The following is a 26115-nucleotide window of genomic DNA, read 5'->3' as shown; positions in this document are numbered from 1 at the left end:
CAATTTACAATTTATCATTTCATATTAAATTTATTCATATGTACAAAATAAAAATGTAACATTTGGTTCTATGATTAATTGGCAAACAACACCAGAGCATTCCTAAATCTCTATTCTTCTTTCAGGTCAAGCGCAACCAGCACTGTGGTGATCCAGCTGAAAGTCACACGTGGGGCCAGCCAAAAGTGAAACTGGAGCGCCTGGGTCTAGTGCAAGACTTTGAGAAGAGGCCTAAGCCTGTGGTGGTTTTGAAAAAGCTATCAGTGGACCAGATTCACAGAATAATTCGTCACAGCAGGTCTGGAAAGAACCGGTTCTCGTCAGGAAAGTCAGGTAAAAGTAAGAATAGGGTAGCAATTTGTTTATTTTTCTACTTTGTACCATTTAATGAGATCGTGTTTTCTGTGTAGGTGGCCTGGACCCTGCCGTTTTGAATGAACTGCCGCCAGAGTTGCTAGCAGAGATTGAGTCGACCATGCCCCTGTGTGAAAGAGTCAAGATGAACAAGAGAAAACGGAGTACGATCAACGAGAAACCCAAATACGCCGAGGTCAGCTCAGATGACGATGCAAATGGAGAATGTGAGTCAACATTTGTATGGTTTTGTATAAATAATCCTAAAAAAGGTGCAACTCATGCCACTACTTAAGCTGCCCTTTTTTACTTTGTGCAACTTTTTGAGTGGGTTCTTGTTGCTTTGAAGAACTTGTAAACAAGTAACAATTGCAATTGGCGAACAAAATGCTTTACTTTTTGCATAAAACAGCAAAATTTAGAATGACAACTTAGGCTACTTCACAAGCACTGCCTTAAAGAGCTGTCATGGTTAGAAATCTCCGGAGAAGATTAATGTCACACAAATGATCAAGATTGACAAATATATTGTAAATTTTTCCCCATTGCGTTATAGGACACTATGATGATATAAGCTTAATATTTCATATACTGTACACCCTAATAAAGAAGAGCAATTTAATAGTCAATAAATCAAGTCAAGAAATAATCAAGAAATCATTACTAACTAAACATTATATTCCTGTTATTAAAAACAATTGAGCTGCAACCCCTAGATTGTTAGCCATTTTTCCTTTTATGACTAGCTCTACAAAATGTACCGGGTTTCCGTACTCAAAATGCTGTAGAATGTTTGTGTTTGCTCCTTTAACTGGCACCTTTTTAGACAAAGCTTGCAAACCGTTTCTTCTGTATTGTCGGGCTTAAGGTTGTAGTTCATTGTAAACCTAAAATATTTTCAAAATATTTTTTGGTTCCTTGGTTTCAAAACTAAAAATTAACCTCCCATGATGACCGGACTTCGAGTGTTGCTGTTGTCTGCCTCCGCGTGTGCGTTGCTGCAGGTTGACGTTCATTAATTTTGGTCAAGGGTGGTTATAACGGGGGCCCAAAAGGAAAGAAACGGTAATCGCAAATGTGATATTTGCGATTAGACTAACCTGTCATATTCACGACAGCCCTACTACCTTTTAAATATTGTTCTTCTATCCTAATATCTCTGGTCACTTCCTGTTTAAAAGGGGTCTCCTATGGTTTAAAACCAATCACTTCTGGTTCAAAACATGACACTTCCTGTCATTTTATTTTGAAAACATCAGTTCCAGACTTGAACATGCACTTCAGGTCTAAAAACTGTTACTCCCCGTTCAAAACGGCACATTTCTGGTCACTTCCTGTTCAACAGATGACATCTGCATTCAAATGGGCACCTCTAGTCCAAAAGCAAGCACAACAAAGATGGAAATATATTTTTTTTAATGGAAGTTAATTGGAAGTAAGATTTGGAAATCTGGGTAATTGGTAAATCAGATTGTTCAGAAAAAAATGCAAACGTGTAAGGCATTAAGATTTGGAATATTTTTAATTTGGAATAGAGTGAATTGGGGGTGAAATGTGAAAGATGCATCGGGCCAAAAATTCTGTGGAATATTCTAAAATAAGATTAGTAATAAATAATATTAGAGTAATAACAATAGTGTGAAGCATCGTCCTTCACACTAATGATGATAATGATAATAATACACTTGTAGAATATGCGGAAGTAACACAAGTCACACTTTCTCTACTTTTGTACTTCACTGGATGTTGTTAAACTTTAATTCAAGCAAACCCCACAATACATAACTAACGGGGCTCGTATGGGTGCATGAAATCCTTAAAAATGCTTTAATTTTAATGTTGTGTGTTCAAGGCTTGAAAAGTGTTGAAGATTAGGTAAAGTGCTTGTAAATGCTTGAAATATTTGCAGCATTTCTTAAAAATGATGCCAACGCTCCTCACTTGTGACTTCGCCTTTTTATTGCTATCCTTCTTCACTCGTGAATAATGGCAACTGGCATTGCCCCGTGAAGCATCATTGCAAGGGGTTGCCCCCAAAAGACAGGTGCATGCACCTAAACGGGAGCACCATGAAATATGTATTAGTGCAAGAATTACGACTCAATTATGGACATTCATTACGGGCCATGCAAAAAAATTAAGGTAGTGTTACATATGGGGAGAGATTAGACTAAATAAATCGAAAAATCTAAAGATTTAAAAAGCAAGTCTTGATAAATGCACAGTTGCGAACACCAGACTGAATTTTGCATTTGAAAATCATAGATATGGCTCTGCAAAATACATCAGTCACACCTAAGTTCTTCTTTTAGTGGTACTGTAGAAATTGGAAAATTGGCTTTAAAAGTCCTTAAGCAGTCCTTACATTTGGCAATGAAAATGATTTACCAACCCTGAATTAAGGATCAACAATTTAAGCACACCCTTTTGGAAATTAGAATTCTATTTAAAGGTATTGCATTTTCTCAATATAATGTATGCCTAACACCATCTTCTGTAGATAAACCTACAAATGTATTTACATTTCTTGTTTTGAATGTCTACAGCCGCAAGGAAGCGTCAGCGACGGGACAAAGACAGGGCATGGGACTTTGAGGAACGAGAAAGACGCGCCTCAGGGGAACATCGGAGACTTGGTGCCAAAGAAGGCCGGCGAGGCTCAGGCAGCCGGTACCGGGATTCCTCTGAAGACGAATCGCCACCTCCTAGCTTGAGTGATGGTCCGTTTTCCCATGTCACATTTTCCTCCCTCTTATAGCCATGATGTTTTTTTTTGCGTCTTTATTAATGACACTGCACAACTATTCTTGTTACTCAGTTGCTCGGAAATTAAAGATGAAAGAGAAGCAAAAGAAGCGAAAAGCATACGAACCTAAGCTCACGCAAGAGGAGCTGATGGACTCGTCTACATTCAAAAGGTTCTCAACAAGCATCGATAATATCCTGGAAAACCTGGAGGATGTTGATTTCACCACCATGGGTAATGTATCAGAAAGCAATGGCACTACAGTTTGTAACCTTTTTGCACTTCCTAACTTTTTCGTATTCCAGCAGCAGATGATGATGAAATACCTCAGGAATTGCTACTAGGGAAACACCAGTTAAATGAGTTGGGTAGCGAATCCGCCAAAATCAAAGCCATGGGCATCACTGGCAGGGTAGTAATCCTTTTATTCATTATAGCTACTTTTGTTCAAAAGCATTTTAAAATTGTGTTCTTTATTTGCATCAAGATCCCATCTGACAAGTTGGTGAAGCTGCTCAACATTCTTGAAAAGAATATCCAGGATGGAGCCAAGCTCTCCACCATGATCAATCATGTAAGCATAAATTTAGTTTTCCCCCTCCAGTGTGAAGATTTCTGAAGTAGTCACTGGGTGGCCAAAAACCAAAAAAAATAACAGCTTCTTAAAGGTATTCCCAAATCCTTAAACATGCAAAATGTGAGGAAATCGTACATTGTTTTCTGCATTAAAAAGGTGTGTGTGTGTGTGTGTGTGTTAGTGTGTGTGTATATTTATTTATTTAATTGCATTTTAAAGTGTGCTTGTCTTGTCTTTGTCATCGGAGGAACACCAACACCCTAGCAAGCCAGTTGCCATATTGTTTTACGAGTTGGTCAAAGAGGTTGGAGTGTTTTAAGCAAATTTTTGGCAGTTTTGTGGAGAATGCCTCGGGCATTGTGTCACAGGCACAGTGCACTAATAGTACAGCATAGGGTGACAAAAAAGACATTACCATTACCAATGTACTTTTGAAGTAACAAAAAAAAATGACCGTCTAACTTCAGGACCACGACGCAGAAGATGAGGAGAGGCTTTGGAGGGACCTCATCATGGAGCGAGTGACCAAGTCGGCTGACGCCTGTCTCACAGCCCTGAACATCATGACATCAACGCACATGCCAAAAGCCGTCTACATTGAGGATGTCATCGAGCGAGTGCTTCAGTACACAAAGTTCCATCTGCAAAACACACTCTACCCGCAGTACGACCCTGTTTACAGGGTGGACCCCCACGGTGGTGAGGATCGACACATTAACTGACGAGCAATATTTTCTCTCCATAAAATGTGTAACTATCAACCTTATATGTGTAGGTGTCTTGTTAAGTTCCAAGGCAAAACGTGCCAAATGCTCCACACATAAGCAGCGTGTGATCATAATGCTGTATAACAAAGTTTGCGACATTGTGAGCAACATCTCTGAACTCCTCGAGATCCAACTGCTTACTGACACCACTATCCTCCAGGTGAATATCTACTTTCCTTTCTGTTTTACCTCAATTGCTTAATGTAAAGGAGTTATTCAAACAAAATGTCTCCATTAGGATCAATTGTATTTTGTGTCATTGTTTTTTTCCAGAGTCTTAACTGACAATATGATAAAACCTTTCTTTACTGGACAGGCAATACAAGTATAGTGTTAAATGTTTGGTTCTGTTTTCTGCCAACTGTAATAAAGAATTTTAACTGACAAAAATATAATTTTTGTAATGCAATAACACACATATGACCTTTTGGGCTCCAAACAACACCACAATGATATTAAATTAAATAACGAGGATGTACTTTGCCTCCAAACAACTGGAATTTAATATAGGAACATTTCCATCCAGATTAGGTGAATAGTGGACGAGTTACAACATTTTTTGAACTGCTTCTTACCATTAAATATACTTAGACATAGGTATGACCACATGTTGCATTTTGTACTTTAGGCCCACAATTGTCTTCAGTTTATGATTGTTCTTACGCTGTTTAATATATCTGTTCTTTTTATTTCATCAAATTCGCCCTCATTTGCTCCCTGCCACAGGTTTCTTCAATGGGAATCACTCCATTCTTTGTGGAAAATGTAAGCGAACTGCAGCTGTGCGCCATTAAACTGGTTACAGCGGTAAGTGTCGTTTAGCCGAAACAACACAGTACTGCAAAACTCACCTAACAACAATAATTTGTCATTTCTTTTTCCCAGGTGTTCTCTCGTTACGAGAAGCACAGGCAGCTCATTCTGGAAGAGATCTTCACATCACTGGCCAGGTTGCCCACCAGCAAACGCTCCCTTAGGAATTTTCGGTATGATAAGCTATGACGAAAGTATGCCCTGCAAGTATTGTGGAGCTTCAACATTGATCAGTTGCCATATTTGTTGCTCAAGGTTGAATAGCTCAGACCAGGATGGAGAACCCATGTACATTCAAATGGTGACCGCTTTGGTTCTGCAGCTCATTCAGTGTGTAGTCCATCTACCGAATGACAAAGACACTTTTGAAGAGTATGACAGCAAGGTAGGAAAAAACGACTTACTCTCGTACGATCTTTTAAGATATTAAAACACGTGGCATATATAACAACTGATAAATTCATTGTATTATATGATATTTTCAGGTCGACCAAGATGTGTTGATTACCAATTCTTATGAGACTGCAATGCGAACAGCACAGAACTTCCTCTCAGTATTTCTGAAAAAGTAAGTGTCCCATTTTTCTATTTCTTGTACAATAAAATTATTTTAGTAAATTTAAAATTACAATGAAACCTCCAAAGTATTGGTATTGATATATTTACAACAAATTAAAAAAATCAGCATTGTGTTAATTTATTTGGTTTCAAATTACAATTTTACATACCGTAAATTCCGGACTATAGAGCGCACCTGATTATAAGCCGCACCCACCACATTTCGGGAGGAAAACCGATTTTGTACATACACAAGCCGCACCTGTATATTAGCCGCATGCGCCCACATTGAAAAAACGCAATACAAACACGAAATTAACCCATTCCCTGATACAGTCCAAAAAACACAGCCCATAATAATAATATTAAAACTTCCCAAACCGTGCCTGTGAAGGGTAGCAAAACGCTACTAGCAACACGCCCGCAACACGGTAAACAGCTCTGTTAAAAAAAACATACCGTACTTGTAGTAAGCACGGTAAACCGTCCTCATCTTCTTCCTTATGACTGACGTCATCAAAGTCGTCTTCCTTCAGTATGGGAAAGAGACTTTGTCATATAGACGTCGTCCCACGCTCCCTTATTCTAAATACGCTAGCATCACGCTCGCAAAGTAAAGTTTACGCGCGGTTGCTCTGTTTCCTTCTGTATTGGACTGCTCGATTACGTTTAGCTTGAAAATTGCGTCATGTGCCAATCTTTTTTCAATTTGCATAATGAGGATATGTCTACGCTAATTTACTTTGTGCACAAGCTAAGAAGTTGCAGTCCAAATCTTACTTTTTGTACTCGAGCGCCGCTAGCGGCCGTTAGAAAAATTACATAAATTGGCCGCATCACTGAGGGGTTGAAAGTTTGGGAAAAAAGTAGCGGCTTATAGTTCGGAATTTACGGTACCTACAAATACAATTTGAATCTCCCAAACTTTGAAAGAACCTCTGAATGTGCAATTCACCCTGTAAAGACATTTTTAACGGGATTTAATGTTCGTATCATTAGTTTTTCCAATCGTTTCAATCAGTCATTACTTGTTCTCTTTTTACCTGCATGCTATGGTTTAATTTAGTGTTTAGCCTCATTGGATAGTATCAAAAATACTAAATAGAAAAAAATCAGCATTTTGCACGGAATATTTTTTTTAAACATAACAAACAAGGTACCTTTATCTAGAACTGCACTAAAAGAAAACCTTAAACCGAAAAGGTAATGCTGAATTAAAAGGATGTTGTGATCACGCATGACAAACGTGAGGCAAGACTAGCAAAGCTGGCTTTCACCCTGGGGAAGTTTGTGCCCGACAACGGCAGCTTTTTTCTTTTTTATTTCCTTTTCTTTTTTTTCTCATTTTTTTGAGAAGGTAGGGAAAAAAAGAGCCCCTTCAAAACGGAAGTTTTGCCAAGCTTCTACCAACAAAACATTTTCTGCAAACTTAACGTATATTTTGTGTGTGACTGAGTCCATTTGTCCCCAAAGCAATTTGGCTGGTTTTTAGATTTAAGCGGTAAGAGTTTTATTTACTATTATTATTTTAATTTGTGAAATATGCAAAAGTGAATCATGTGTTTCATTGTGTTATTTGCATTTTTGACCTCTCAGCAGTTTTACTTCTGTATTCAGTCTATACTTTTGTTCACTGTGTTGTCCGACAGGATTTCTCTTACAAAATTAAGTATTTTCTTGTTTTGTTTTATGAATTTAATTTAAGTAATAAAAATCATCCATCCATCCTTAAGTTATCTGCACCGCTTATCCTCAGTAGGGTCGCGGCGAACCCATGCCAGCCATCTTTGGGCAGTGGGCAGGGGAGACCCTGAACTGGGTTCTAGCCAGACGCAGGGCACACAGAAACAGACAACTCACTCGCTCATTAACATTAATTTGGACCGGCCAATTAACCCGACATGCATGTCTTTGGAATGTGGGAGGAAACCGGAACATGCAAACTCCCCACAGGAAGGCTCGTAGCTCGTTATCACCATCTTATAATATGCCAATCTGTTATTTAACATTTTATATTGTACAGTGGGACCTCGGTTATCACGGTCAATGGGGACCAAAACCACCCACAAAAAGTGAAAATCCGCGTAGTAGCGGCGCCCCTTCAAAAATGCTTAAAAATTAAAATTACATTATTTTATTTTATTATTATTTTTTTTTAGGCCCGCGAAGCTCTGAACCCGCGAACGTCGAACCGCAAAGTAGCGAGGTTCCACTGAATCTCTTTTAGAAAGTCAGTGCAAAAGTTTTTAATTTTTATTTATTTGTTTATTTATTTTTTAACCTATTTTGCAAATCTTTCAGACAGGCGTTACAAACTTCTGGTCTTCCTGTTCAACAAGAATTATTCTCCGACTTGGTATACTATTGTGGTTTGACGAGGTGTCCTTTGCTGTTTTTCCCCTCAGATGTGGCAGTAAGCAAGGAGAGGAAGATTACCGCCCGCTATTTGAGAACTTTGTTCAAGACTTGCTCTCAACGGTTAACAAACCAGAATGGCCCGCTGCCGAGCTTCTACTAAGTCTACTTGGACGACTTCTGGTTAGTGTAATCCAGTATCTGAGTAAAGTTGATTAATTCATGCTTTAAGTGACGATTGCATAGAGAAGCTGCTTACTTTTTAATGTCCGAATAATTGTCAAAATATTTAAGATGATATCCACATATTGTCTACCACTACTTTCATTTTTAGGCTAAGTTAGATCATTTCAATGCACTCTTCAGCTCTAGTTTGTTAAGTGAAGTCTATAGGGTAACTAAAATTAAAAATATTTCTCTACGTGCACAGAATTACTAACCGGAAAACCATTGAATTTGACTATAACCAGGTGCACCAGTTCAGCAATAAGCAGACTGAGATGGCACTCAGAGTAGCTTCTCTAGACTACCTTGGTACCGTAGCTGCCCGACTGAGGAAGGATGCAGTGACTAGTAGGATGGACCAGCGCTCCATTGATCGCATTCTACAACAGGTACAACAACAATATATTTATTTTTGTGGGGAAAGATCAATTACATTCCCTGTGATTTTTCTGTAGTCTGAAGGTGCTGATGAAACCCAACAGCTGCAAAAGGCTCTACTGGACTATCTGGAAGATAATTCTGATACAGATGCTTCCCTAGTGGTGAGTTAAGATAAATGCTCACAATGATTTTTTGGGGGGGGTATTTTATCGCCACACCATAGAACAGGAGTCTCCTACAATTTTCAAGCTGAGAGCTACTTTTTGCTACTAATTCGGGCAAAGGGCACCCAGTCTTATATGCATTTCTCAAATGATGTGTTACCATGTTATTACTCTATTCTTACTATGTTATCACCAAGTTAATTATTGGTAGTAAGGTTAAACAGACTGAGTCAACCACTAAAAAAATCAGTTTTCTTGAAAATCTCAATTACCCAGGATTGGTGAGCTATTTTTGGATGATAAAGTGTAAACATTATTAACAGGGATGGCACATTTAAAAGGTTATGCTGAGCTTGTAGCATAACAATTTCTAGCAAAGTAACCTAAAGATATTACTAAGAATACAAGAAAACCTTTTGCGATTCCATTGTTCAAAATTAGGCTATTCCATTTTTGTTCCGAAGCCATTACATTACAAAATGTGGAAAAAATTAAGTAGTGTGATTGGGCGGCAGTAGCTCAGGAGGTAGAGCGCTCGTCTTGGGATCAAGGGATCCCAGTTCGAATCCCGGCTTGTCCGTGTTACATGTTGAAGTGTCCTTGGGTAAGACACTGAACTGAACCCCTAATACTCCCAATAAGCAGATTAGCATCTTGCATGGCTGCAAGACCGCTATTGGGAAATGTGAAGCACACTGTAAAGCGCTTTGGGAAGTCATTGACTTGAAAAGCGCTATATAAATGCAGATCATTTCATTTCATTGCTTTACAAGTGCACTCTATGATCAGGCATAATAATAATAATCAACACTTTTCTTTGTAGTTTGCAAGAAAGTTTTATATCGCCCAATGGTTTCGAGACGCTACAACGGAGGCAGAGAAATCAATGCGAAGTCAAAACCCGAAAGAAGACGAGTCCTCGGACGGACCGCAACACGCCAAGGAGATGGAGACCCAGGGTGACATCATGCAACGTGCTGAGAAGCGCAAAAAGTTTTTGCGAAATATTATCAAGACCACGCCAGCCCATTTTGCTACACTCAAGTAAGTCGGCATATTAACGGACTAGGACGGTCTTCTTGGCTCTTTTATTGATGTGTCATGTAATATCTTCTGCTCTCCTCTTCAAGGATGAACTCTGACACTGTGGACTACGATGACTCCTGTCTAATTGTGCGTTTTTTGGCCTCCATGAGGCCGTTCGCACAAAGTTTTGATATTTATTTAACACAGGTAATCCACAGAAAGTCCCATTTTTGTCTAGTTTTACCATTTTATGTTTTATAATCACTTAATATCAAGAACTCAGAGGAGAGCGAAAAACTCGCAGATGAAAACACGCCGCTGATGGCATTCTGCAGCCAAAGTAATGAATCGCTTTTGACCGTCTGTAACGATAACGGCGTTGTAGCGGCGTTAAAAGTAATGAATTAGATTACCCTGTTATTACCAACACTGATCGCCATACACGCACAATAACATGCAGGAGTCCGACCCCAAAAATACATTATATCTAGACAATACAAAGGTTTAGAAAACAGCGCTGCACCCATCCTGAGCCAAGCGACTGGTGATTAGCGAGAGGAGAGGAGACACAACCAAGTTGTGCTTCTTCTTCCACTTGAAAATCTAAGTAAATTCTAACGAGGAAAATTGTTGCTTAGAATATTTCTAACAAGTAGAATACCACATAGTAGTTGAATACCACAGCGTGGCTGCAAGTGACTTATCTGGTCTATAACGATGATGTCATATATTTCTGTAATCGGTCTAATAGCTATGGGCCTTATTATCATCATGCATCCCTAAAGAATACTTTATTTTTGTTCAAGATCTTGCGAGTTCTTGGAGAAAGTGCCATAGCTGTGAGGACTAAAGCCATGAAGTGTCTGTCTGAGGTGGTGGCTGTGGACCCTAGCATCCTGGCGAGGGTACTTATCAATCCTGTTTAAGACCCTTCCCTTTTTTATTTTCCTTTTTTGAGTAAACTTAAACAATTTCCTTTGCATGTGCAGTCTGACATGCAGCGTGGTGTCCATGGCCGCTTGATGGACAATTCCACGAGTGTGAGAGAGGCAGCAGTGGAGCTCTTGGGCAAGTTTGTGCTAAGCAGACCACAACTCACAGAGCAGTACTATGACATGCTCATAGAGAGAATCCTGGTAAGTGTTATCTCAAACTATGTGTAAAAGAAGAGTGTTATTAAGTTGCATTGTATTATCATGTGTTTAACTAGCTTTAAAACAGTGTTTCTCAACCAGTGGGTCACGGACCCATCTTCTTTGGGGAGCCGGTATTTGTTTTTACCAAATTGTGCTAAGAAGGAAAAGAAAAAGACTGAGGGTCATTTGAACTCCCCAACACTGAATTGTAATAACTTCCTGCAAATATGAGTTGACACCCTTCATTTCACACCACAGTACAAGACAGATAAGGTGTGTTTAAGTATTTAAGCATGGCTAAATGTAGATACAGTGGAGAATAAACAAAGCCAGGGACATTGTGTATTATTTAATGCTTCCTAGTGGTAGAAATATTTATTCATTTAAAAAGAAAACAAGATTGATCTGAATAGTAAGCAAAAAATACATGAACTATCATATAAATGTGTATTTAAAAAAATAATGAAAAATATTCGTATGTCAAAAAATGAATTATTCTTTTTTTTTTTAAGTTTTTTTCTTTTAAATTGACATTTCATTGGCATTCTTTTGTATTTATAAAATAAAATAGAAAATGTACATTTAGTTATACAACATTATGACCTCAGTGGTTAAGGGAACCAACCAACTAACATACACATTGCCTCCACATTCAAATCACAACACGTGTGGATGTATTTAGGCTATGATTACAAGACAAAAAAAACATGTGAGAAACTGAGAAAAACTCAGAACAGCGATAACTGAGCCAGACTCTGTGCTGAGTGACAACATGACATATTTGTTACCTTATTGGACTGTCGAATGGGAGACTCTCCCTTGAAGAGCATACTTGTGTTACTGTATTATTAACATCAGTTTTGAAACACAGAAAAATAGTTACAAAGCAGTATTCGTTTCTTTTGTTTCAAACAGACTCCCCCTTTCTCTCTCTCTCTCTAAAAGCGTTACATTGATAGTGTTATGCCGGTTGTCATGGAAATAAATCGGGTTCACGTGGAGTTCACTCTGTAGTGTGGTCCTACACTGCCACCTAGTGTTGAAAATTTTCTGCAACACACAAATATCACAACGCTTAACCTTTTAACTAAACACTTCACTGGGTGTTTTTAATCCAATGCGTGTGTGCCCTCAGGACACTGGCATCAGTGTAAGAAAGCGAGTGATAAAAATCCTAAGAGACATCTGTTTGGAGCAGCCCACCTTCAGTAAAATCACAGAGATGTGTGTCAGAATGATTCGCAGGGTCAATGATGAAGAAGGGATCAAGGTATGGTCAATTATATTTTTATTTATTACCGTGGTGGCTATTATTACAAGCTTGATTTCTTTCAGGATTGTGCTCGTATCTGGAATTGCCCGTGTAACGAGCACGTTTTCCTGATTTGAAATAATTTGAAATGTATTCGTCCTCTCCTGTCCTCCTAAAAGCGTCCCAGTTGATCAGATATAAAACTCATCCCCGATCACTTAAACTACATTCCAAAAGTAATTTAACATTTAAAAAAAAATCTGTCAAAAATAATATGCTTAACGATAATATAATAAAATGCGTGTTTATTATAAGCGCTGTAACGAATGCGTTCTGCAGAAGAAGGGTGTTGGATACCTGTGATCTAATACGTTTTTCCTGTGTTTTATACATTTTTGAATAAAAATGTTCATGCTGGAGCCTTTTTATTTTTTTACTGTCCAATCTTGTCTTGCCCATTTGGGCTTTGATCCAGAACGTCTCGGTGACTGGTGGCAGACGACAACGTCATCGTAGAATGATAATATTCTCTCAGTATTCTACATAGTCTGTCTTGCTGTAAGTAAATAGGTTCCGCATTGCTTTTATAAGGTTTATCATCGCCTAATAAGGAGGATTTGCAATCATTAATATGGGAAGCAATTGGCAGTTGACTGTTGTGATATCTAGTGACTGGTGATGATTCGTAAGCACCTACACTACACTTAAAATTAAAGTTACTGTAACTTTAAATTAGCGTACACACAATGTATTTTTTTCCTGTATTAGTTTGCACGCGCAAACTGGACAAGCTGATACTAGTATAAAGCAGTCACAAGCGGTCAGCGGTCTCTAGTGGTACATTCTAGTGCTGCCTGTGAACTGGATTTTTCTTCGTATAGCAAAAGTATTTTTTTTTTTAAAAACCAACCTAAATTCTCGTGCTTAGAGATTCTCTTACAAAGAGGTACAACTGTGTATTTATTTAGATTATAAACATTTCTTTAAGAAAACCATTCATGTAAATCTCATTTATTTTTCATAGAAATTAGTGAACGAGACATTTCAGAAGTTGTGGTTCACGCCAACGCCTGCACATGACAAAGAGACCATGACCAGAAAGATCCTCAACATTACAGACGTGGTCGCAGCCTGTCGAGACACTGGTTACGATTGGTTTGAGCAGCTTCTCTCCAATGTAAGGGTTGTTGGCAAGAACCTGCCGTGTTTCAGAACCCGTATTGCTATCAAGCACGTAATGTCACCTTTTTCATTTTGTTTCAGCTTCTCAAATCAGAGGAGGATGCGGCATATAAACCTGCTAAAAAGGCCTGTGTTCAGCTCGTGGACAATCTAGTGGAGCATATCCTAAAATATGAAGAGTCTCTCGCTGGTAGGTAAACATCTGTTCAACGGTAGTGCAAGTTATTGATCTGCACTGTCCCATTTCTCCGATTGAAATCACTTTTTTTTAATTTACCGTACTTATTTGTGTAGAACGCATACTTTTGTATACCTAAAAATACTCAAAGTTTGGGTTCACTTTACAGCTGTACATTACCATATTTGAGAAATGATTGATCAGTCAAAAAATATTGCTGACCGCATTTGTAGAACTTTTGATGCAACGAGTCTCAAACCCGGATTGCAGTGGTGTGAGCGCAGATTATTAACCACGAGATCTCCAGTGTTATCAATGGCATGGGAAAAGGCTTTTGGGTTTATTATATCATCACACTTTTTATTCACAGCACCACGTTTTTGAATATATAGGGCCATATTTAAAATGAGTTATTGATAATGTAAACTATAAAAATAATACCAAAATAAAATGTACAATGTATTTTTGTAATGTTTTTTAAATTCCGATTCAGTGTCAATAAATCATTTTAATCATGACCCCACATATGCAGCAACATGGCACCTTAAGAAATAAAATAGTGTAATGATTAAATACAAATGCCTTTTCTTGCATCATCTATAACCCTAGGTGTCTAGTGGTGAAGAATCAGGTTAGAATCCTGTTGCGATAGTTTTCGACATAACGTTTGTGACCTACAATGCTTTGTCTGAGATGAGAAAAATTGAAGCTAAATTTTATACAGATTTTTCATCTAGAATTAGCAGTGCGCATTATACACGAGTGCGTGTTATACATGAATAAATAGTGTTATTATCCTCCCCACACTTTAATACAATGTTGTTTTTATTTTTATTTGATTTATTTTTCCAGCAAAAATAAATTATTAATTTATTTAATTAGTGAATATGTCCTTAAAGAATATTAATAAGATAAAGCCATTAAAATAAAATGGGCTCATACATTTTTTCATTTATCTGTTATAGGAGTCCTGGATTAATCTTAGGAAATACATTGGCATGTAGTATTATAAGCATTCACCAATCAAATATGTGGAGTCTCAACTCCAACCAGCATGGCCAATTTTTCCTTGTTGAATACGTGAAGAATAGCACTGCATTTGAACAATTAAAAATTATGAGCAATTTAAAAAAAGAAATTTGCACTGAATTAATGTTAATGGAATACTATATTTCATCTTTTTCATGCAGAGAACAAAGGTGTAAACTCCACCCGCTTAGTGGCCTGCATCACTACCTTGTACCTTTTCAGTAAAATCAGAGCCCAACTTATGGTTAAACACGCCATGACTATGCAGCCTTATCTAACCACCAAGTGTAATGTAAGTGCCTGGTCTGTCACAAGATTACTTTGCTTTATTTGTCATGAAAATACAATTTTGGTGTGTTTTTTTTTTCCACAGACTGCCAATGACTTCATGGTTATTTGCAACGTGGCAAAAATGTTAGAGCTGGTAGTTCCTTTGATGGAGCACCCTAGCGAGACTTTCCTTGCCACCATAGAAGAAGACCTCATGAAGCTTATTATCAAATATGGCATGACGGTACATTACGCTACATTTAATTATTTATTTAATAAATACAGGTTTCATATGGTGCTTGGAATGCTTGAAAGAACTTGAATTTTAATGTTGTGTTTTTAAGGGTTGAAAAGTGTTTGAATTCAGGACACTATGAAGTGTCGTTTGTTTAGTGCAAGGATTACATATCAATTAATGACATTTATATGGGGCCATGCAAAAGACATTAAGCTAGCGTTTCCTATTGGTGATTTGTAACGAGAAGAACTTCTTGCAACGGAAAATGTAAGGTACATATTACTCTAGACATTTTTTCCCATCACCTATATAGGGAGGAGAGATTTCTCAAAAAATATTTGCACACGTATTGTACAGATCCACAAATATATTCGCGCTTTACTCAACATCTAAAAAATCGTATCTCCTGATAAATGCAAACGCAGGATTAAAAATCTGTAAAAATAAATGATAAACGCTGGATTCCTTTTTTTAATGGTACTGGAGAAATTGGCTTTAAAAGTCCCTGATAAGTGCTTGAATTTGGTAATGATAATGTGTACAAACCCTTTAAATGACATGTCTTGAAATACTACTTAAAAATAGCAACTATTATTTAGTGTCTTTAAACATTTTGATCACAGATTTGGAAGAAAATGATAAGAAAAATAATCATTCCGCCAAAGGTAATTATTCAGCAGCAACTGATAAAGTAAACTCACGAATAAGCCTTAGCTGTTCACTTTTAGAGTATTGCACATAAAAAATGCAAAGATGAATTATTAACAATTGACAGTTGAGTCCAAATGTCTACCTTCAAGGATTAAGCCATACCTCTTAATAAATAGTCTACACTGTGCATATCTAACTAGGTCTATGTTCCAAATCTCTACAGGTGGTACAGCACTGTGTCAGTTGTCTGGGTGCCGTTGTCAACAAAGTGACACACAACTACAAATTTGTCTGGGCCTGCTTCAACAGATTTTATAGTGAGACACACATTCATCACTTTGTACCACTTTCACCTACTTGCACTTCTTAGCTAACTTTTGTTCTTTTACCTCCAGCTGCACTTATTAAACTGAAGACGCAGCATCAAGAAGATCCCAACAGCACAACGTTGATAACAAGCAAGCCTGTAATTCTGCGATCGCTGTTCACTGTGGGTGCCCTCTGTCGACACTTTGATTTTGACCAGGACGAGTTCAAGGGCCCTGCCAAGGTAGTACACTGTTTTTTATTTTTTGTTCTCAATAATTCATCAAATGGTTTCGTCAATATCACCTGAAGAGCAACAATTGTATAAAGAGATGTTTGCCTCAGCCTAGTGTAGCTTTTTTCACATTGCATCGGAGTGTGGTTTAGTGCAGGACAAGGATGTTCGACAAGACAAATTGATTTTGCATCCACCAATAGCAATGTTTTTGGTTTTAATGATGACACTCTCTTGACTTGTGCATTTGCTGTGTCAAAGTAACTGTTTAGGTTAGCCTGCTTAATGGTCTGTTAATGGTCTCTTGTTTGAATACATCTGTACAAATGTTGTTTGACCATCTTCACGGACGCAACATTGTAAAAATCTGTGTGTTTGTGCCGTCTAGATCAATATCAAGGAGAAAGTTCTCGAGCTTCTTCTATACTTCACCAAGCATGAGGATGAGGAAGTCAAGACCAAAGCTATCAATGGCTTAGGTAGGTTTTACAAACCTCTAAATATTCGCTTGTTGTTGGGTTGTTTTTTTTTACCTTGTATTACTGTACAGTAATATGTTGCTTTATTGCGGTTTACTTTTTGCACTTTCGATATTTCGCAGATTTTTGTTAAATTGTCCTTATTGTTATGAATATCAACATATTGTGCATTCTGTTATGCAGCAGACAGCACACATCAAATTCTATAACTGGGTCAGGTTGCTGAGGGCGGCGGCGGTGTGTGTATGTTGAGTGGGTGTGATTGCCTGTGTGCGTGACTGTAAAAGGCTGGTCTACGCTGTCAGTCAAACAGCTGACCAGGCGCGCAAGTCAATGTGCCCACCAAAACAGACCGCAAAGCACAGCATCAGCTAGTAATTTAGTGTGCACCCCGCATTTACCTTCCAATCAATAACCTCAAAATGTTGTCACCCATATAATTCAGGTTTCCTGGTGATCATGCATCCAAGCCAAATGTTTGTCCCTGAAGTAAAGTCTTTGTACAACGGAATCCTGGCTGACCGTTCCTCGTCCATCAACCTCAAAATCCATATCCTAAAAAACCTCCAAACTTACCTGCAGGAGGAGGACACAAGGATGCAGGAAGCTGACAGAGAATGTATGTTCCACCATGCCAATAAATGAAAATTACTTATGTATACACAGTTCATTGAGTTCCGAACAAAATGGAACAGATATTTGATTGTCTCATGATGATGAAAATGTTTTCTTTGCAGGGAAAAAGCTTTCCAAACAAGAAGATTTGAAGGAAATGGGGGACATCTCCTCAGGGATGAGCAGTTCCATTATGCAACTTTACCTGAAGCAAGTTTTGGAGGCCTTTTTCCATACACACTCCAGTGTACGGAACTTTGCTCTCAGCGTCATTGCACTCACACTGAATCAGGGGCTCATTCATCCAGTGCAGGTAAGAAGCTTTTTTCAATAAGTTCCCTTGTCATACCAATAATGTAAAGCCCAAGTGAAGAACACTTTTAATCCAATCTGTGCGTCAGTGCGTGCCATACCTGATTGCCATCGGAACCGATCCAGAAGCCACCATGAGGAACAAAGCAGACCAGCAACTAGTGGAAATTGACAAGAAATACACAGGATTCATACATGTGAGTTGGAATTATTGTCATTCCTACCTGGTTTGTACTTCCCGGTCAAAACTACACCAATCGGTTGTTTTTTTTTCCTGTGGATCCTATCCTCAATTATACTCATAAACCACATTTGTGCTTTCTTTTAAAATAGAAACTGTAGCAGTGTAAGTGGTTGAAGCAAAATGTCACATATTTTCTATTGTTGCTTGTAACTGCAAACTAGTGTTGTTCACAATACCAGAACGAAAGTCCGTGTGCAATCAATTACGTCTATTTTAAGTTATTTAATCAATGTCAAAAATTCTCACAGAATTCCTTGACGAAATGTTGTTTGAATATAGTTTTTGATACAAAAAACCTAAGATATTTTCTACTTTCAATAGTTTTCTTTAACAAAAATTGTCATTTTAAGGGTATATTTTAGGGCATTTTACTCTAAAACTGCAATATCTGTAAGAGTGCCTCACCAGAAGACTTCACACTTTTTACATTTCTCTCATGTTCGTATGGCCTCAGCGCATACAATTTCATGGTGCAGCTCAATTATCCTAACATAATATGCAAAACATTGCATACATTTAAAGAAGCACAGTTTTGCAGTTAAGACTTCCATCCCCCATCCCTTTATCTGCTATGGTCTACAGACGTACTGTATTAACATTGTATCATTTACCTAGGAATCTTTTTGTGATTTTTAATTTTTATTACAGAAGCATTTACCAAATTGGAGATTGTTGGTGTAAAATCTTTTAGTGTTGTGGTTAGAGTTCTACCCTTATTGTTAGTGTTGTAACTCTAAAAATATTTTCCATATAACAGACTACCTATGTAATATGTTATTTTCATTTTATTCATATTGTTAAAAACTTTATTATAAAAAGCTTTAGAAACTCCAAAATGTAGTGCCCAAAGTGCTTTACAAAGACCAAAGACTCATATTCACCTCAGCCCCAAAGTTCATGTTTTCCCATCCCACTGTTCTTGAATCTGTCTGATTGATTACTTTTCATTTCTCTCTCCCCTTTATCCCATTCAGATGAAGGCTGTGGCTGGGATGAAGATGTCATTCAAAGTACAACAGTCTATCGAACATTCTCGAAAGTCTATCATACGAGGCTTCAGGCAGGATGAGACCCACTCTGCACTCTGCTCTCATCTTTTCTCCATGATCCGCGCTAACCGGCAACACCGGAGGGCCTTCCTCATCTCGCTATTAAACCTCTTTGATGACAGTGCCGTGAGTCATGACAACTTACAGGCTAAAAACTAAGCAATGTTTTTTTGTTTTTAACGCCATCATTTCTCCTTTTGCTTGCACAGAGGACAGAGGTGAACATGTTGCTCTTCATAGCTGACAACCTAGCTTACTTTCCATATCAGAGCCAGGAGGAACCTCTTTTCATTATGCACCACATAGACATCTGTCTTTCAGTTTCTGGCAGTAATCTTCTGCAGAACTTCACAGAGGTAAACAAGCATGGGTAATTATGGTGTGACACATCTGTTAGATATGTACAGTGGGATATCTAAAAAGGGTGCAATAGTATATTCAAGATTATCTGCTTCTAAAGTCCTACAAAACAGGGATTCAATGGTTTTCTTTGTGAATTGCAACAGCAAAGGTTAAATGCGTTTTGTTCACTACTTACTGAGACATTCAAAAGGATCTTTTAAAGGATTTGTCTGCTTGGATCCTTTTTAAGGAATTTGGTTAAATATATGTGTGTCATATGACAGTTATTTCTACCACAGTAAATTAGAACCAAATAGTTTGTCAGAATTGGCCCTTTAACCTGTCACTGAAAACACTATGGGATCATTTTACACCAAAACAAATTCAATTGTCATCTAGGCTAGGAGTGTAACAATAATGGCAATTATGTGATGTTAAAATTGCTGCAAAATATCTTTGTCGTATAACAACGATGAAAACGGCACTTTCGTTGAAAAGCTTGAGTTTGTATTCCATTTGGAGAATTTTAAAGTAAAGAAATTTGAAGACGTGTGGTTAAGCACTGGTTAGCCAATCAGAATGCAGAGCACAATGCACGATTGGCATCTGCTAAGTATCAAAATTGCAAAAAAGTATGTATCATTATTATATCATCAATAATGTTAACAGCAGTATTATTTCACGCACATGCACACAGAGCACAACAATCTCCATAAGAGATACTGGTTTCATATTGACATGCTGCACTAAAATAACTTTGGTGGGGGAAATTCAGATGTGGTAAATCAATGTATATTTTTGAAATATTGTCGCTACATAATTGTACCTAATGGCCCACTGGCAATGTTTTTTAATTTTGACAATTGTTGTGAATTGTTCAACTTTTTACCAGTTCCACTGAATGCACGCAATGGCAATAATGACAACTTGCATTTTTTTCTCTCCCTCTCTCTTCAGCTTTTGTTGAAAGAACCAAGCCATAGACCGAAAGCAAAAGAGAAGGTAATGGAGTTGAAGAACACGTCCGACGGGGAGGAGGATGAAGAAAAAATGAACTGCAACTCTCCCGGGAGCCAAGAAGGGCACAACAGCGAAGATGAGGATGTGGAACGGCGGCCTAAAAAGTCCAGAAAACCGTTGGCCAATTCGGACAATTCAGAATCTGAATCGGACTTCGAAGATTTAAACGTGGATGACGCAGACAGAGTCATGAGGCGCCTTCCAGACAATCCAGCTTATCTCTTGGACTTTGCCAACTCCGTTCAAGGCATTCTATTGCTGCTAGTGCTCAAACAGCATTTGAAAACCCAGTATGGATTCTCAGATGGGTATGCTATATAAGACTTGTATGGGTCATCATATTACAAATTCGCCTTTTGTAGCCCATAATTTTACTATTATTATTCTTGCTTTTGCCACAGCAAAATTCAAAAGTACTCGCCTACGGAATCCGCTAAGGTCTACGACAAGGCAGTAAACCGAAAAGTCAACGTTTACTTCAACCCACGACAAACCCTCGACTTCATCTCCAATAACATGGCACGTGCCACGCTCACGGAAGATGTCAAGAGGCGTATTGTCAAACAGTACCTTGATGTGAGTGATGACGAGATTGACATATTGTATTTTCTGGACTGTAAGCGCGGACAAAAACCCCAAATTGGCCAAAAATTTAAAAGTGCGCCTTTTATCCGCTTACGCCTTATATACTGCAGAATACTGTGGATAAGATTGGGAATACATACAGTATTTATGGGTGTCCGTAACTGCATGAGGTTTCCTGGTTATTGTATTTGTGTAATTGATTGGTCAAGGAAATAAAATCGCTGATCAAAATCACAAACCATTGTATGCAATAAGATTCAAACCCGTGTCATAGTGGTGAGAGCACCGACACTTTACTACTAGACCATCAGTGGTATAGATAATATATGAAAACACCTTTGACCTTATCTCATTGCACTTTTTTTTTACTCACAATGCCAGAAACAAATGTTTAAGTATGGAGAAACCAAAGTTTTTCAACAAAATTCTATACAAGCTCTTTTACCTACGTATACATATTAAAGCGCAGCGTTATCGACGCAGTGGTAAAGGAATGGAAAGACTGTTTAATCTATCAGAACGCAGAACAAAAGGCACTATGCAAATCAGTGTTTCTTGTGATGTGAGTAAAAATGGTGTGATTAGATCAAATCGAATGCCTTTTTTTGGGCATCGGTATCACTGGGGCTAGTGCTAAAGTATCAGCGCTTTAGTCGTCATTACTCGGGTTTACTTTGCATGCCATGTTATGCAATCTGATCAGAGACTCTTACTATCTGATCAATCACTGCACTATTATATACCCTGAGTATAAAAAACAGTTGTACACGAATAAACAAGATAGCTCAATAGACTATTTTTCGGGGGTACGCTTATGGTAAGTAAAATTCAGTACATTAATCCAAAATGTTTCATGTTGGAACTTAACCTGAAGAATCAATTCACCTTTATATTTAAACTAGATTAAGCTTCCAATGTTGTTTGACTAAACAAGGCTTTCGACATTTCTCCTGCATGTAGTTTAAGGTCCTGATGGAACATCTTGACCCTGATGAGGAAGACGAAGAGGGCGAAGCGTCGGCAAGCGCCAACATGAGAAACAAAGCCATAAATGCCCTGCTGGGAAGCTCGGGACCCTTATTGGGTCCCAGTCCGCGGAATCAGGCAGGACCAGAAACAGATGACGACTATAGCGACAGTGAGGACCGGACTCCAGGGGTGAGCCTTATGCAGTAATCATCACTTTTCAAGAAATATACTGTATTTGTTTGTGTACAACTTGCATTTTCTTTTTTTTTTACCTAAAAAACAACTCCAAGTATGGGTGCACATAATATACAATTTCTTACAGTAATATGTTTCCGTATTTGCACAATCTTCTAACATTGAAAATATAGAGAATCACAATCGCAAAATATTGAATGCAAACATATCTCTCTACCCGGAAGAAACCTATGGTCTATTTTTAGTAACAATAGCCAAATCGCGTGCTCACACATTCTATAATACTTACAGTAAGTCTTGATGGCTCGCAAGCAATAGGTGCCTCTTCATTTCTTTCATTCTTTGACCACTCTAAAGCTTGAGTTAAGCAGTGCTGTTATGCACAATTACCAATATCAAGAGTTATAGTTTCAATTTCGTCTTCTTCAGATTTTTAACGGTATATTGTGATCCATTCCATTGCATGTCGGGTTGCAAAGAGAAAACGTTTTGCATATGACGCCTCTTTCAAGCACAAAGCTTCCAATTATACTGAAATTCAGTAAAATCAAGAAGTTAGCCGAAAATTCACTGGACCAGAGACTGAGTTTAATGAATGGAGAAAACAGAAAATTTGTCTCCAAAGATATAAATTTAACCAAAAAAAGTACAGCAAGGAAAACAACAATTTGGTGTTTTTAATGATGAATGAGACTTTGAAGTTCATGAAATATTTTACATTTTATTTTGGTACTGGGTTCACAGTATTTGTTGTCAAGAAATTATTTTTTTATCATGGCTGCACTTATTCAACACTGGTTGTCACTTATGGTGCTTAGTTTGAGCTGCGAATAGTGAGAACATTTTATACCAATTTTTAATAATGATAAGGGATGGACGTTATACATGAGTGTTCGTTATACACAAATATATACAAAATACTGCATACTTCTTGACTTACCAAACGCCAAGTAGTTATAAATTTAAAACCTATCAAATACAAATGTTTTCCTCAGTTATTTTTTTTTTTTTCAATTAAGTCTAATGATGCTTTTCAGAGAAGAAAAAAGTTGGATTGGGCCCATTTTGATTGTTCCTATGATGCAGTGGTTCTTAACCTGGGTTCAATCGAACCCTATTTGTTCCCGTCTTTGTAGATTCGTACATAAATCTGTCTTTTGTACAATTCTGACAGCTTTCAAATGATATTTTATTTAGTTCAAATGTTTCCCCCTGAAAACTCACTTAATACTTTTGTATAGGCTGGGCAAGACTCAAAAAATGTCAATGCTGTGTTTGACATTTTGTCTTGAAAATTTTATATTACACTATACCTGTAGTAGGGGTTCGATGAATGGGCATGTAAAACTGGTAGGGTTCGGTAGCTCCAACAGGGTTAAGAACCAATGCTATAATGGTTGAGACCTTGGATTTATGCATTCAAAATTAAAAAACAATAATCTTAATTGCTGATTATTATGTAGTTCACATTATTCACATGTAGCCGGGATGTTTAAACCTTTTTCTTACTCAAGATCTAAAAATCATATGTCCTGATGAATGCATATATTAACACTGAAAAATGCACCTGAGAATGTACCTAATGAATACGTTTGAGCACATGCCCCTGGACCACCCTAGACTGACACTCAATAGGGTCTCACAAAATTCTATGGAAACTACTTTCCGAGCCTTCACGAATCTCATCAATGGAAATTGTATTGTATTTTACAACTTAAGATGACGGGAAAATTTGATGCCAAGTAATTGTGTGATTATTGTCTCTCCCCCCTGCAGTCTGGTCGGAGGTCAAGAAGAACAGGCGACCCGTCGGATCCTGGCCGAATGAACGAGACGGTGGAAGTTATGGACGTTATCGCCCTGTGCTGCCCCAAGTACAAAGATCGGCCGCAAATCGCCCGAGTGGTGCATAAAACTCCAAACGGCTATGCTATCCATTGGATGGCGGGCTCCTATACAGGACCTTGGGCCGAGGCCAAAAAGCGCGACGGTCGCAAACTGGTGCCTTGGGTGGACACTATCAAGGAGTCGGACGTCATTTACAAGAAGATTTCCTTGACCAGCAACCACAAACTCAGCAACAAAGTAGTGCAGACTTTACGCTCACTTTATGCAGCACGGGAAGGAGCCGCCAGCTAATGGCTCCTTTGGTTTTATTTCTTGTTTGTTTTTGGTTGTTTTTTTCCCCCTGAAAAAAACTCCCCTGCTGCCTTTATCCAAAGGGCCAAACTTCACTGGATTCTCACCCATTTTCTTCCTGTTTCTCATTTTTGTAAGAAAAACACAAGACACTACATACTTTTACAAGAATTATTCTTTCAAAAAAGACTCGTTATTATTATTATTGTTATTAATATTATATGAGAGAGACTGCTCATGTGTGTGTGTGTGTGTATGTGTACACATACAGAGAGAATATAGGATCCAGAATGCATACCGAAATAAAATAATAGGCTCCACTTAAAACCCTCGTTACCAGAAAGGACCTTGAGGGGGGCGGAATGTTTGGTCAACATTGTCGTGGGAGCTCCTTCGCTGTTGTGCAGCCAATAGTAGTCGCTCGTTTCTACTCCCACTGTATCATAGTTTAACACAGACACACACATGGAAAAACTAAACAATGTTTATATCTGAAGACAAAACTGTAAAAAAAGAAAAAAAAGAATAAACCTTAAGTGAATGTTGGAAAATAGTCTTTTTGATGTTCTTATTAAAGTGTTTTGGGGAATTTATGATACTAATAGCACCTAATGTTTTTTCCTCATCGAGCTTTTAGATATTTGAAAGAAAAACAAAAAAAAGAAAGAAAATATTTTTTATTTTTGTTCCTTTTTATTTGTCTATGCTGTATAATGGCAGATTCCTCTGAATATAATTTATTCTATTTCAAGCTACGCATGCAGTATATTTGTGGCCTATTGCAGAAGGATATTTTGTAAATGTAGAATTTGTTGTATGGGTCACCTTAGTAATAAGAGGAAGAGGGGATTCATTACCTTTTTTTTTTTTTGGTGAAACAAATACTGCAATAAATTTTCTACTGCTCTTTGTCATTTGTCTCCTCAAGGTGTCAACTTGCAACAACAAATATAGAATGTACTGCCGTCATTTCATTTGATAGAAAAAGTTTTAAACTAGCTTTTTGGGTTACTATCAGAGGTACGATCTAAAGCCCGAGCGACCCGAATTTTGTTCCTGCAAATCAAGTTAGTTGGGCTCAGGCTGGGTTGGGCTTTAATACCTACGGGCCTGGGTCGGGCTGGATTTTTATATAGGCCCGATCTTTCCTCCGGTGACAATGGCAAAAAAGTCTGTATTGGCAAATGTATTATACAGTAAATGGGCAACGAAGAAAGCACATTTTAAAAAGTCAACTGTTTGGGGGGACTTAAGAAGTTTTTGTCGTAGACACTGTTCTTTTCCTAACCCTAACTGAGGTATCTACACACTACAGACACATACTTAAAGGGACAGCGGATGTCATTTAGCACCTCCTAGTGCAAGGGTCAGCAACAAGCAGCTACTGTATGGTCAGAACACCAAATTAGAAGCGTCCATTCAATCTTCAGTTTGGGTGAAGTCTTTTCCCCACACACGGATAAAATTTGACAGCAATGGTTTCATTGCTCTAATTGTTTCACAAGGGTTGGTACCAAAAAAATGAAGAATTTGAGGGTACCACAATTTTTTGCTATGTCCATTTTCTGATATTAAAACAAGAGTATTAACAATTTTCTACTTGGTTCAAGTTGTTCAATTATCAATTCAGAATATATATATAAATGATGTTTGATCTTATTTAAAAACTGTAGCTTTGATGATTTATAAAGTTTAAAGAAAGGTATTTACACCGCAAATGTTA

At 37.9% G+C, this 26115-nt stretch overlaps 1 protein-coding gene across 2 annotated transcripts in view; it reads left to right on the top strand.

Annotated features, from left to right (window-relative positions):
• The window catches only part of nipbla (NIPBL cohesin loading factor a), a 54376-nt gene extending 29070 nt beyond the window's left edge, over positions 1-25306 (top strand). Inside the window, exons 13-48 of one of the 2 annotated variants that reach the window (XM_088336040.1) lie at positions 126-333; positions 411-581; positions 2901-3074; positions 3173-3334; positions 3409-3512; positions 3588-3674; positions 4145-4376; positions 4453-4604; positions 5171-5251; positions 5330-5430; positions 5513-5642; positions 5743-5825; positions 8221-8353; positions 8641-8784; positions 8851-8937; positions 9764-9984; positions 10071-10173; positions 10773-10871; positions 10956-11102; positions 12238-12372; positions 13379-13531; positions 13618-13726; positions 14905-15035; positions 15117-15257; positions 16126-16219; positions 16298-16452; positions 16832-16922; positions 17368-17541; positions 17660-17850; positions 17939-18046; positions 19068-19268; positions 19352-19498; positions 20442-20812; positions 20906-21080; positions 22050-22247; positions 24030-25306. In XM_088336040.1, the coding sequence (XP_088192166.1) occupies positions 126-333; positions 411-581; positions 2901-3074; positions 3173-3334; positions 3409-3512; positions 3588-3674; positions 4145-4376; positions 4453-4604; positions 5171-5251; positions 5330-5430; positions 5513-5642; positions 5743-5825; positions 8221-8353; positions 8641-8784; positions 8851-8937; positions 9764-9984; positions 10071-10173; positions 10773-10871; positions 10956-11102; positions 12238-12372; positions 13379-13531; positions 13618-13726; positions 14905-15035; positions 15117-15257; positions 16126-16219; positions 16298-16452; positions 16832-16922; positions 17368-17541; positions 17660-17850; positions 17939-18046; positions 19068-19268; positions 19352-19498; positions 20442-20812; positions 20906-21080; positions 22050-22247; positions 24030-24392 (5556 nt within the window). In that variant the 3' untranslated portion in view covers positions 24393-25306. Of the gene's footprint in view, positions 1-125; positions 334-410; positions 582-2900; positions 3075-3172; positions 3335-3405; positions 3513-3587; positions 3675-4144; positions 4377-4452; positions 4605-5170; positions 5252-5329; positions 5431-5512; positions 5643-5742; positions 5826-8220; positions 8354-8640; positions 8785-8850; positions 8938-9763; positions 9985-10070; positions 10174-10772; positions 10872-10955; positions 11103-12237; positions 12373-13378; positions 13532-13617; positions 13727-14904; positions 15036-15116; positions 15258-16125; positions 16220-16297; positions 16453-16831; positions 16923-17367; positions 17542-17659; positions 17851-17938; positions 18047-19067; positions 19269-19351; positions 19499-20441; positions 20813-20905; positions 21081-22049; positions 22248-24029 lie in introns of both variants that reach the window. The other variant, XM_088336039.1, reaches the window with a different exon arrangement.
• The last annotated feature ends 809 nt before the right edge of the window (positions 25307-26115 follow it).

Source organism: Urocampus carinirostris, chromosome 5 (genome assembly GCF_059441175.1).
Source record: "Urocampus carinirostris isolate Australia breed hairy pipefish chromosome 5, RoL_Ucar_1.0, whole genome shotgun sequence".
Taxonomy (NCBI): domain Eukaryota; kingdom Metazoa; phylum Chordata; class Actinopteri; order Syngnathiformes; family Syngnathidae; genus Urocampus; species Urocampus carinirostris.
This window is presented reverse-complemented; position numbering and strand designations above follow the sequence as displayed.